This window comes from Bacillus rossius, chromosome 11 (assembly GCF_032445375.1).
Source record: "Bacillus rossius redtenbacheri isolate Brsri chromosome 11, Brsri_v3, whole genome shotgun sequence".
NCBI lineage: Eukaryota > Metazoa > Arthropoda > Insecta > Phasmatodea > Bacillidae > Bacillus > Bacillus rossius.
The window spans coordinates 24,111,902-24,125,732 of NC_086338.1; the positions used below are offsets into that span (position 1 = coordinate 24,111,902).

The following is a 13,831-nucleotide window of genomic DNA, read 5'->3' on the forward strand; positions in this document are numbered from 1 at the left end:
AGTGTTAAAAATCACAATGCGTGAATAACTAGGGTTTAAATATGTAAGTATGAGCACATTTAATAGCTAATCTGGGAATACAGTTTTTTAATAAAAGATTCACATTTTTCGCAAAATGGATTTAATTTCACGGTATTTTGTGGCTCACAAAAATTTTCTGGATCAATATGTAGAATATCAGGTTCTGGAAAATAGGGGTAATAGGTACTGAAATAAAAGGATGGTTTGGTTATGTTAGGTTAGACTGCTGCATAATTAAAAATACAATTTTTTCTTTCCAAATTTAAATATTTTACACATAATTATTGTAGTTGACTTAACCAAGTAACTTTTTACTTAAGTAATTTTTGTTTAGTTTCCCAAAAGCTACTACACTACACATTTACTTTCTCTTTCCCTATGTATTTGTTACAAATGGGAAAATAAATTTAGTGGGATTATAATTCTAATTCTTACTAATCAAATTCAATATTTGTATTTGAGAATAATTTGATAGTCGTATTAGATTCAAAATAAAAAATACTGATATTCACATAGCCACAATGATAACAATAGGTATATGATTCTATATTTGTTTTTACTTGAACGGCTGAAATCAGTCTGTAAATACTTCCTACAAACAACCTTTAACCTTACTGAGCTGATTCAATTTTATTAATACATAATTTTATATAAATATTACGTCAGTAATTTTTTTTCCTAGTGACAAGGTTTGAACCACGTCAAAATTTCACCCTTAGCCTTTACAAGCGCATGCTCTACCTCTCTAAAACCAAGCCTATTAACAGTTTGCAAGGGGAATGTGGATTATAATAAAGGTAATAATGCCAGTTACCTTAAGTATTTTAAAAATTGCAATTACTTTTTACTATGACCATTTTAGTTTACCAAATATATTACTGGGTAGTTTCCATACCATAAAGTTTCATTTGGCACACCAATATGTTTGGTATGTCCCCTAATATTGATGAAAGTGACTACATACTGGTTTATGTTGCTGCACGTGGGTCTGCCATCTTGAAGACTCAGGCACAGTGGGTACACATTTCCGTTCCATTCACGGAATAACTTCCACCAAATACTGTATACCAAGAGCTAAGACATTTACACATAACTTAAAAAAATTACTTCACTAACTGTAAATATAAAGTATACATGAAATAAAGGAAATGCATACTAATAATGAACTCTGTTCAAGAGGCTTGAGACAATACCTCTCAAGTACTAAAGGTACTACAGAACTAGAGGTAATACATACAGTACTATAGGTACTACATACATACAGTACTAGATGTTCCATAGAATTGGTAGGTCAATGTGTACACATTTTAATCAGAGCTTGGGCACTTACTTAGGCTAGGATATAGGATATTTTCCTATTCCTCTTCCAATTATTTTTACCCCAAAGGGCTGACAAAGAAATGCACATTTTTAACTGAGCTTTCATTATGTTGGTACATTCAGGTGGTATTTTAAATAATCCTGAAAGTCACGGGTGGTGCGTGGCACTGAGGTACTCATCCGCCCACACATTGCAGCTGCGCAGACTGAACTCACGCACTTGTTGCAGTTAATGCACAGTCCTCCCATTACAATAAACTTCATCGCACAACAGCATCTGTTGAAATACTCACCAAACACTGGAGTATGCTCAACAACCAAGGCATTGCTTTGAGACTGACAGATCAAACAGTGAATGGCATGCAGGACGGGTTGCAGACACACATCAATTGATTATGGTGTGTCCCCTGTCCATTGATGTGGGACATGTGGAAAATCTCCACGATAGTAGTGTTTGGCTTGTAACGTAAAAATTGTTCATTTACAGATGTTTCTTTCTATGCTAAATGTTTTCTACTCTGTCAACGAACGATACAAGCCTACAATGTGTTTGATATGATTTTTGATACATTATGTAGATACTATACAAAATGGGATACATTAATAAAAGAAGGCTCATCTTAAAATTAAAAAAAAACTTGGAAACATTGAAACATATAACGTCAAAGAAACCGTTAAAAAAAATACATTTAGCGAGAATGCTGTGGACTTAGAGAAACTGCATGCCAGTTAGATGCCTCGTGTGGAGGCGACATGCTTGGTGCTGCTCCGCAAGTATAACACACACTAAAAACCCCAATCACACACTTTCAACAACTGCTCTAAACAGGTAAAGACACGTCAGATGGGAGCAGCGTACCTCGGAGTAGAACGCTGCGACCGCCACTCTCTGGGGATCGTAGCTGCTGGTGCTGTACTGGTTCAAGTGAGTGATGAGCTTAGGCAGCAAGTGAGGCACACATGCACACAGCGCCCTGCAACACACAGGGCATGCCCAATGTTCGGTCCTTCATGTCAACAAGCACAAGTTCAACACTAGTATTGTGCAGTTTCTAACACTGTTGTGTGGTCTGAACTTATACAGAATACACACTGTCCCACACCAACTCAGGTCACTTGAGGAGCGTGTGCGCACTGGGCTACCATCAGAGCCACACACAGCGAACACACACAGATCAGTGCCTCGGCGGCTCCAGCACGAGGCAGCAGGAGTGAGGCGAGGCCTGCACGCACCTCACGAGGTGAGGCACTGCAGACACGAAGCCGGTGAGGCTCTCCTGGGAGTCGATGCCTGCGCAGTGGAGCAGAGCCTCGGCCACAGAATCACAGCGCGCACACAGAAGGAACCCCTGCAGTGCATCGTGGGCCACCCTGCAACATCAGTCTCTTACTGGCTGGTGACCTTCAGTAAGTGTTTGTACCAATCCACCTATCATGGCATATGAACTCATGTGTTGAAATACAAGAATCTTACATCCAGCTTTGTTTTATATGGAGATATGAATTTTTTATGATAAAACATAACTTACTCCCTTTTCACATCCTTAAAAGAAGAATATCCATTTTTTTTTTCTTGAAACCAAACTTAACCATTTCACACCCCTTGGGATCAGAATCTTGCCAGTAAGTTATATAATAATAAAATAGTTTATTATTTTTACCATTAATATATGTCCTACTTTATTAGTTTTGAAAAAAAATATATAATTTAATAAATGAAGACAGACTGTTTTCATCTACTTAAAGGCCAAATTTTAATAAATGCAAAAAATAAGCAATATATAATTCTAAATACAAGTTTTTTTTTTTTTTTTTAAATATATGACTTCATATTCTAAAAGAATATGATTTATTGTTTTAAAACCAACCCTACCCCTTTTACCAACCTTAGGGTTTGAACTTTGCAAACGGGTAATTATGTAATTGGTAATTTTCATGCGTTGGTATCCAATGTTGTTATACTTTATTTAATTATTTTAGAAATATAATCATTATTCTTAAAATCTTACCCATTTTCACCCTTAGGGATTGGTAAATAATTGTTGGTATATTTTGAACGTTTATTATTGGTCCTTGTATCTTAATCTTTTGTTATGATTGGTTAGCTCAGCAGATATAATTCATTATCTTCAATCCATATTTACCACATTTTCACCCCTTAGGGGTTGAATTTCACAAAATGTTAAAATTGTGGTTGGCAGTTTTCGTATGTTTATTATTGGTACCAAAATAATTTATTACTGTAAATTTCATTTGGAGATATTAATATTAATCTTAAACATACTTATCTTATTCATCCCTTATGTGTTGCTTGCAACTCGCAAAATATAAAAATTGTGGTTGGTAATATTTGTCTGTTTATTATTGGTAACCAATGATCATTTATTGTGCTTAATTAAATTCAGAGATATAATTATTAATTTAAAAAATACTTACCCCATTAACACCCCTTAGGAATTGAATTGTGCAAAATATAAAAATTGTGGTTTCTTAGGGGTTGAAGCTAGCAAAATATTATAATTGTAGTTCATATATTTTGTATGTTTATTATTGGTAGCCAATATTATTTATTATGCTTAATTGTATTGAGAGATATAATTATTTATAGTGGTGCACCAATATGACTTTACCGATTACCGATTCGATTACCGATTATGAGAGCAATAATCGGCAGATACCGATTCAGTTACCGATTATAATGAACAAATTTTTTTAAGTGTAATAATGCACACAAATTTTTTTATTCCCATGTGAATTAAATAACAAGATTATGTAAAATTGAGAATACAGTTATAACAACAGTATAAAAATATATAAAATACACTATTAAGTCATTGAAAGGGGAAATTAAATTAACTTCTATTTAAATATTTGTTATTGTAAACAACTTGAACTACAGTCTAATAATTGTAATTTACAATGGGTAAGTTTTTGTTGCGGAAAACTAGCATTATTATCAACTATCACATAAGGTTGCATCAAGAAATTACCGTTTAACAATATAAACATGCTGCTTTATTTTGTTCACTTTGACGCCGTCCCCGCTACCTCTGATTATTTAGACGTGATTTGGTTAGGTTCGTGTTCTCAGGGAGGGTTCGGCCTTGTGGCTAGAGGTAGGGGTCAACGCAGTAGGGCCCCCCGAGCTGTTGAGGCCACTCGGGACGCCTGAATAATAACACAAAACTTCTTCAGATAGTTGGTGAATTTAATACAGCACAGCCCAATACATGGTGCTGCCCTTGATGTAAGTTTTTGGACATAAGCCATTGCTAAGAACTTTTTCTGTTGAAGAAAAACTAATAAATAAAATAAATAAATAAAAATAAAAATAAAAATACTCAAAAAAAGATACAAAAAACACACAAAATTAAGCAAACAATTGCTGTTGTCAACAAGGATATGAACACCACAAAATATTCCGAAACAGGAATATGGTCAGCAAACAAAGAAAAAACAAAGAAAAATGTACTAAGAGAACGAAAAAATCCCCACAAATGATGACAACACAAAAATATTGAAACCCAAAATAATTCAGCACAACAGTTGAAGCGAGACAAAAAACATGACAAAACGAAAAAACAAACAAATACAATAGTTTTACCTAAACAGAAACAAGCGACGTTTCGGGAACTGCTATCTGCTCCCGTCCTCAGGCAGAGACGCACATGGTACGGAAACACAGGTGCGACTCGATAAATCAATTAATTTCTTTTCCAACTTCCTCAGAGAAATATGCATACCGGGTCCATACCGGGCATTGATGTTATCTTTAAAAGATTTGTGCAATGGGAGTGCATGACTTGATGTAAGTTTTTGGACATACGCCATTGCTAAGAACTTTTTCTGTTGAAGAAAAACTAATAAATAAAATAAATATATAAAAATAAAAATAAAAATACTCAAAAAAAGATACAAAAAACACACAAAATTAAGCAAACAATTGCTGTTGTCAACAAGGATATGAACACCACAAAATATTCCGAAACAGGAATATGGTCAGCAAACAAAGAAAAAACAAAGAAAAATGTACTAAGAGAACGAAAAAATCCCCACAAATGATGACAACACAAAAATATTGAAACCCAAAATAATTCAGCACAACAGTTGAAGCGAGACAAAAAACATGACAAAACGAAAAAACAAACAAATACAATAGTTTTACCTAAACAGAAACAAGCGACGTTTCGGGAACTGCTATCTGCTCCCGTCCTCAGGCAGAGACGCACATGGTACGGAAACACAGGTGCGACTCTATATATTTTGTGGTGTTCATATCCTTGTTGACAACAGCAATTGTTTGCTTAATTTTGTGTGTTTTTTGTATCTTTTTTTGAGTATTTTTATTTTTATTTATTTATTTTATTTATTAGTTTTTCTTCAACAGAAAAAGTTCTTAGCAATGGCGTATGTCCAAAAACTTACATCAAGTCATGCACTCCCATTGCACAAATCTTTTAAAGATAACATGGTGCTGCCCGTTCTGGCCGTAACTGTTTGCCCGACGCGACTAGTCACACGCGCAGCTCACTTCCTCAGTGGCGGCTCACGATTGTTATGCGCGTGAGGGGCGGACTTGTACACGTGATGCGATAGTTACAAAAAATACACTCTGATATGGCACATGATTTCTTGACGCACAATACACTACACTATGACCTAACTCTAATTAAACTGGGCTAGCAGCACGTTGGCCCGTGTCTCCGGCGACTCTACGGGGTGCCTAGGTGTGTCCCAGGGACTGACTCGTTATAAAGATTGATGGCACGTGTCGCCTGCTGGCTGCCCCGTGTGGGCCAAAACTAGGTAGCCGGTAGGCTAGGTTGGGCGTGAAGCGCCGACGTAAATCCACATAATCTCCCCACAGTACTTACGTATGACGTAGAACACTCATCTCGGAGCACTGATTGAATTAAGTTAAGTACCTCATGGTAGATTTAGGCCGACCGCGGAACTGTACAAAAGGTTAAAAAGAAATTACACTATTGAAAACTACATGTCGGTGGATGCAAAGGTTGAAGGTTCCGCGTTGCGCGCAGGCTGCCGGCCTGGGTGAGCTCTCGAAGGACACTGACGGTGTCGCCGCGCGCGACCCCCCTCCCCCGCCAGCCCTCCCGCGGAAACGTGTGAATTTCGCGGGAAACTGAACCGGCCAGGTTCGGGACAAATCGCACAGTCAACATGATTTAGCAAAGACTGAATTATTAATTAATAAAAAATAATGTTTAATAAAATCCTGTGGAAAAACATAATTATAACAATTTGTTGTAGTGCGGCGGAAGGATATGCCACACCCGGCCGGATCCTTCCGCCGGCGCAGCACTCGTTGCACGGCGATCGCCTCGACGCACGCACTACACTTAGCTGCGCGCACGGGCGCGTTCGGTGCACACGCTTCTAGGAGACGTTGATGAGGCATAGCGGTCTATGCGACATAGAGGAGCATTGGCGGTCGGCGTCAAATGCCCCCCCTTCTTTGAGACCGCTATGTGCATCAACGCCTCACTACACACACACACACACTTAAAGATACGCCGGCACACTGACCTGGTACACCCGGGGCGGCTGTCCATTGGGCGGCGTCGGGTACCTGTGGGTCAGCGTCATCGGCGGCCGAGGTGGGCGGCGGCGGCGCCTTCAGCGGCAGGCGGCGGCGTCGCGGCGCCTTCTGCGGCAGGCGTAGGTGCTCCCATGGCGGCGCACGTGGCAGGCGGCGGCGGCGCGGCGCCTTCAGCGGCAGGCGGCGGCGCTCCCATGGCGGCGCACGTGGCAGGCGACGGCGGCGCGGCGCCTTCAGCGGCGCGCATGACGTGCACCGGTGGCGCGCCCACAGTGGCGTGCGTGGCGGCAGCGCGCCCTCGGTGACGTGCGCGGCGGGCGGAGACACGCCCACTTTGACGTGCATGGCGGGCGGAAGTGACACGCCCCCTGTGACGTGCGCGGCGGGCGGGAGTGACACGCCCCCTCTTACGTGCGCGGCGGGCGGAGGTGACACGCCCACTGTGATGTGCGCGGCGGGCGGAAGTGACACGCCCTCTGTGACGTGCGTGGCGGGCGGAGGCGACACGCCCACTTTGACGTGCGCGGCGGGCTGAAGTGACACGCCCTCTGTGACATGCGTGGTGGGCGGAGGTGACACGCCCACTTTGACGTGCGTGGCGGGCGAAGGTGTCACGCCCACTGTGATGTGCGCGGCGGGCGGAAATGACACGCCCTCTGTGACGTGCGTGGTGGGCGGAGGTGACACGCCCACTTTGACGTGCACGGCGGGCGGAAGTGACACGCCCCCTGTGACGTGCGCGGCGGGCGGGAGTGACACGCCCCCTGTGACGTGCGCGGCGGGCGGAGGTGACACGCCCACTGTGACGTGCGCGGCGGGCGGAAGTGACACGCCCTCTGTGACGTGCGTGGCGGGCGGAGGTGACACGCCCACTTTTACGTGCGCGGCGGGCGGAAGTGACACGCCCTTTGTGACGTGCGTGGTGGGCGGAGGTGACACGCCCACTTTGACGTGCGCGGCGGGCGGAAGTGACACGCCCACTTTGACGTGCGCGGCAGGCGGAAGTGACACGCCCCCTGAAACGTGCGCGGCGGGCGGAGGTGACACGCCCACTGTGACGTGCGCGGCGGGCGGAAGTGACACGCCCTCTGTGACGTGCGTGGCGGGCGGAGGTGACACGCCCACTTTGACGTGCACGGCGGGCGGAAGTGACACACCCTCTGTGACGTGCGTGGTGGGCGGAGGTGACACGCCCACTGTGACGTGCGCGGCGGGCGGAAGTGACATGCCCTCTGTGACGTGCGTGGCGGGCGGAGGTGACACGCCCACTTTGACGTGCACGGCGGGCGGAAGTGACACGCCCTCTGTGACGTGCGTGGTGGGCGGAGGTGACACGCCCACTTTGACGTGCGCGGCGGGCGGAGGTGACATGCCCCCAGTGCATTGTGGTATGTCGTCGGCAACCTGGTTGTCTCCCATACTGGGTCGCGATGTGGCCGCTTTGAGACGTGCGGCCGTGCCAGTCACTCTCCCAGTGGCTGGATGCGACGTCGTCGGTGGTGCTGGAGGTGGCGTGGTGGATCCGCAGTGACGCTGCGTGTGATCGGCGACCTGGCTGCCTGCCAGGCTGCATCTCCCTGTGGCTGTGTCTGTGTGCACGGCCGCGCCTGTCGCTTTCTCAGCGGCTGGGGGCGGCGTCGGTGGTGCTGGAGGTGGCGTGGTGGATCCGCAGTGACGCTGCGTGTGATCGGCGACCTGGCTGCCTGCCAGGCTGCATCTCCCTGTGGCTGTGTCTGTGTGCACGGCCGCGCCTGTCGCTTTCTCAGCGGCTGAGGGCGGCGTCGTCGGTGGTGGTGCCGGAGGTGGCGTGTTTGAGTCGGCCTGACGTGTCCACCCGGTCTCCGCGTGCCAATCGTACCACAGTGGTTGGAGGGGTGTGGCTTCCTCCATCTGCGGTGATGTCGTCACCACCCCATATGGCGGGGGCGGCGGCGGAGGCGGAGGGGGCGGCGTGTCTGCGTCGGCCAGCGTGTCCACCGGGTCTCCGCGTGCCAATCGTACCACAGTGGTTGGACGGGTGTGACGTCTTCCATCTGCGGTAATGTCGTCACCACCCCATATGGCGGGGGCGGCGTCGGAGGCGGCGTCCTGTTGAGGACGGACGTCTGGGTTGTCAGTGACGCGGGCGGCGTCATGGCTGTTACCGCGGCGTGGTGGTTGGCCGCGTGTGGCAACGGTGATGCGAGCTGCGTTATGTGCTGTCGTAGCGGTGTCCGGATTACGTCTGGCCCCTCTGTGTCCGCTGCGGTGTCGTCCTTCCATTCGTCCTGTTCTTCATACTCCCAGTTGTCCCCTGGGCATGGGTAGCCCTCGCTTGCCCATGCCTCGTAGGCCTCCTGGAAGTCGTTCATTTCTAGTGACCAATGGTGACTTGTGACATAGCTCCACTATGCATGCTCGCCGCTTCGTCACGACTCATGTTCATGCTCATGCTCATGTTCATGCGCGTAGCAGCTGCGCAGCTGCGCCACCTGATCCGTGTGTGAGGCGCGCGGACTTCCGCTCCCACAGCCGTTATCTCGCCTGGCGCGTAACTTGATGCACGTCTGGCGCGTAACTTGACGCGCACCTATCGCCAGGTGCCCGCTCCTTTGGCTGTCTGCGCGTCGCGTCCGTTTCCGCGCGATTCCTGACTTCCTACGCGAGCCCTTACTGGTACACTAATTTGAAGCACAAAATTTGAAAAATTTGAGGAAAAATTTGAAAAATTTGAAACAAAATTTGGAAATTAATTTTTAGAAAATGAAAGCCACACTAGTCGGGCGCCAATTTGACGCCGTCCCCGATTATTTAGACGTGATTTGGTTAGGTTCGTGTTCTCAGGGAGGGTTCGGCCTTGTGGCTAGAGGTAGGGGTCAACGCAGTAGGGCCCCCCGAGCTGTTGAGGCCACTCGGGACGCCTGAATAATAACACAAAACTTCTTCAGATAGTTGGTGAATTTAATACAGCACAGCCCAATACATGGTGCTGCCCGTTCTGGCCGTAACTGTTTGCCCGACGCGACTAGTCACACGCGCAGCTCACTTCCTCAGTGGCGGCTCACGATTGTTATGCGCGTGAGGGGCGGACTTGTACACGTGATGCGATAGTTACAAAAAATACACTCTGATATGGCACATGATTTCTTGACGCACAATACACTACACTATGACCTAACTCTAATTAAACTGGGCTAGCAGCACGTAGGCCCGTGTCTCCGGCGACTCTACGGGGTGCCTAGGTGTGTCCCAGGGACTGACTCGTTATAAAGTTTGATGGCACGTGTCGCCTGCTGGCTGCCCCGTGTGGGCCAAAACTAGGTAGCCGGTAGGCTAGGTTGGGCGTGAAGCGCCGACGTAAATCCACATAATCTCCCCACAGTACTTACGTATGACGTAGAACACTCATCTCGGAGCACTGATTGAATTAAGTTAAGTACCTCATGGTAGATTTAGGCCGACCGCGGAACTGTACAAAAGGTTAAAAAGAAATTACACTATTGAAAACTACATGTCGGTGGATGCAAAGGTTGAAGGTTCTGCGTTGCGCGCAGGCTGCTGGCCTGGGTGAGCTCTCGAAGGACACTGACGGTGTCGCCGCGCGCGACCCCCCTCCCCCGCCAGCCCTCCCGCGGAAACGTGTGAATTTCGCGGGAAACTGAACCGGCCAGGTTCGGGACAAATCGCACAGTCAACATGATTTAGCAAAGACTGAATTATTAATTAATAAAAAATAATGTTTAATAAAATCCTGTGGAAAAACATAATTATAACAATTTGTTGTAGTGCGGCGGAAGGATATGCCACACCCGGCCGGATCCTTCCGCCGGCGCAGCACTCGTTGCACGGCGATCGCCTCGACGCACGCACTACACTTAGCTGCGCGCACGGGCGCGTTCGGTGCACACGCTTCTAGGAGACGTTGATGAGGCATAGCGGTCTATGCGACATAGAGGAGCATTGGCGGTCGGCGTCAACTTGAGAAAAATGTTTCCACACTTCACTTTTTTTCTCCCTACTCGCCATCTCACTATAATTATATAAAAATGACTAAAAACCAATTCTAGCACATGTGATTTTATTTATGTTGACTGAATATATAAAATTATAAATACTTTTTCATTTTTCAAGTCACATACAAATAACAAACGGATAATGTTACCAAAGACACCCATAACGAGTTTGTAAAACGCAGTGATAAAAACTAGAAGGTATCGGGACCACAATTTTGAACCGCTACTACGACTCGAAAAGATCGATTGTCATAGAATCCACTGCAACTGTTTGTGGTATTTTGATTGCGTGCCATCTATTTTACTTCTCTGGCTATACGTAATGTACAAGGCCACTAAACAAAAGACGAAACGTAAATAAACGTGTAGAAAAAATGCATTTTTTATTGTTTGAGGCAATGAGATTTATTTAACTTAACGAAATATCTGTAATTATGATATGACGCAGCTAGATGAATTTTGTAATATATACAAATAGTTCCGTATTTCGCCCTAAAATGTGTAACAAAATATTACACGGTAAAAACCTACTTAATTACGCCGGGACGTAAATAATCGGCAAAGTAATCGTTAAGATAATCTCCGATTACGATTAATCCGTAAGTACCCATAATCGCCGATTACGATTCATCGGTATCCGCATCGGTGCACCACTAATTATTTACCTTAAAACCACACCCCTTAGGGGTTGAATTATGAGAAATAAAAAAATTGTGTTTGTTTTTGTTATTTATCATTGGTACCCAATATCATTTATTATGCTTAATTCAATTATGATATATTATTATTAATCTTTAAAACATACCTACCCCTTTTTTACCGCATAAAGGGTTTTTCACAAAATTACAATTTTTTGATTCCATAATTTTGTATGTGAATCATTGGTACCAAATATCCTTGCTTTAGCTTGATCAGTTTTAGAGAAATAATTATCTTACAACCATATTTAACCCTTTTTCTATAATTGTATATAGCCTAGTTTTTACGTTAGCCAAAGACCTTTCTAATAAACAATTTTCATCAAAATCCATCAAGTAGTTTTCGATTGATGCTAGAACAATTAGACAAAGAGACTAACTGACAAAAATTTTAAAATATATTTATGAATTTCCAATAGTTTTTTTCTTAATTTTGACCAATGTACAGACTTTTTGCCTCGAACAGTTTTATCATAAGTATATATGTAACTGAATGAAGAACATCTTGAATGAGGTTATTTAATGTTACATGTCATATCTTACATGTTTTATATAAAGTTTAACCATCTTGTCATCCTAAACATAAACTAAAATATCATAAAATATTAAATATTAATGAAAATTATATGCTGTTAAAAGATAGCAGTTAAAATTAAAAGTTGTCATATATGTTGTAAACTTGAGTTCTTCAAAACCATATTTGAAATCAATATAAAAAGGTCATAATAATTGAAGTAAAGTTAGTACGATGATGATGATGAAGAGACACCTGGCAGGGCTCAGCTTGTAGGCATTGCGGTTTGGCACGAAGGAGAGGCGATCCTTGCCGCTGTGCGGAGTGTGCACGGGCGGAGAGGCGCCCACGTAGCTAGCCACGGCCAGGTACAGCAGCGTGAAGAGCTCAGGCAGCCGTGCCGTGACCAGCGCGTGCATGCTGGCCACACGGAACATCTCTCTCAGCGCGCTGATGGCCTGCACAGCACACGGAGCAGTGCTAACCTAGCACACACACAGTAACACACTGCACCACCAGTTAAAAATAACTGATGCACAAGCCCCCTGCCTTTACCTGTTATTTTTATTTATTAAAATAACCGTAGTTATAGTATTCATTTTGTGAAATATTTTTGTCCACCATTTGGGTTTCCGATATCTTTATTCTGCACAGTATTGACTGTCGACCGCAGAAACACCTAGTGGACTTGAGCGGCTTGTTTAGTTCTGTTTAATGTATCCTACGCTATTCACGCTGAAACTAGCTTCATGCAGTGTGCTGTTGGAAATCCAACCGGCCAGCTGGAGCGATGATGACTGAATGGGAATGAAGCATTCAACTATTATGGTGAGAACAGAGAATGGGCATTGAAATTACCTCCTAGCAATACTACGCAGCTACTGAAGATGGAAAATGAGCTTCTACTTCAAAAATTATTACTTTTTGTGAGTTGTACCTTTCTTATTTTAAGGCATGACTTAAGATATATCCATTAAATGCTGCAGTTTTGGGTAACTGTGCAGCAGTTCTCCGCACCTTGTAAAATGATTTCACTGCCCCGACAATAACTCTTCATGCTTGACTATGCTCCTTTTAGTTAGTTGTGTGCATGTATTAAATATCAGCATAAGCAACCAACACCTCATTTTTTCCATTTTATTGCATCTCATATTTTTATTTGTTATTTTTTAATGGCTGGAAGAAGGACTGTGTAGTCTGAGGAAATATTGCAATTATTGACGATTTCTTACATTTATAAATTTGGTGTGAATTTTGCAGCCAATTTAAATGTCAACAGTAAGAACTGTAAGATATAATGTAAGATATCTGTGCTATCAGCACTGGTATCAGAAGATAACACCAAGTTCTTTGTATAACATTTAATGGTTTCTTTGTGACAACACATTTTAATGGAACCAGCATTGCTTTTCATTATGACCACTTTAGCAACAAACCTTGAATTGCATTTATGAATCAGGTCTGTAGGAAATTTTTTATGAAATATTTCTATTCAGACACTTTTTGAGTTAAATGTGTACGTATTAATTAATTTCACCTGTTTACATATTCATAGCACATGTTGGCTGCTAATGCATTCCACTTCCTAAACACTTAAGAGGCTGAAACTTTTATTCATTTCTTTAATTAAGTACTGGTTCTTCCAGTCAGTACTAGTAACCAATTTTACATATAGTTGAATGATGAAAGACCATTAGTATAAAATAACATGTTAAAATTGTGAGGA

At 43.8% G+C, this 13,831-nt stretch overlaps 1 protein-coding gene across 4 annotated transcripts in view; it reads right to left on the reverse strand.

Annotated features, from left to right (window-relative positions):
• Nucleotides 1–13,831, reverse strand: part of LOC134536695 (maestro heat-like repeat-containing protein family member 1) — a 178,667-nt gene that overhangs the window by 18,991 nt on the left and 145,845 nt on the right. For all 4 annotated transcript variants that reach the window (XM_063376555.1, XM_063376556.1, XM_063376557.1 and 1 more), the window contains exons 20-22: nt 12,361–12,563; nt 2,575–2,712; nt 2,201–2,315 (exon numbers count right to left, since the gene is read on the reverse strand). In XM_063376555.1, the coding sequence (XP_063232625.1) occupies nt 2,201–2,315; nt 2,575–2,712; nt 12,361–12,563 (456 nt within the window). The remainder of the gene's footprint in view (nt 1–2,200; nt 2,316–2,574; nt 2,713–12,360; nt 12,564–13,831) is intronic.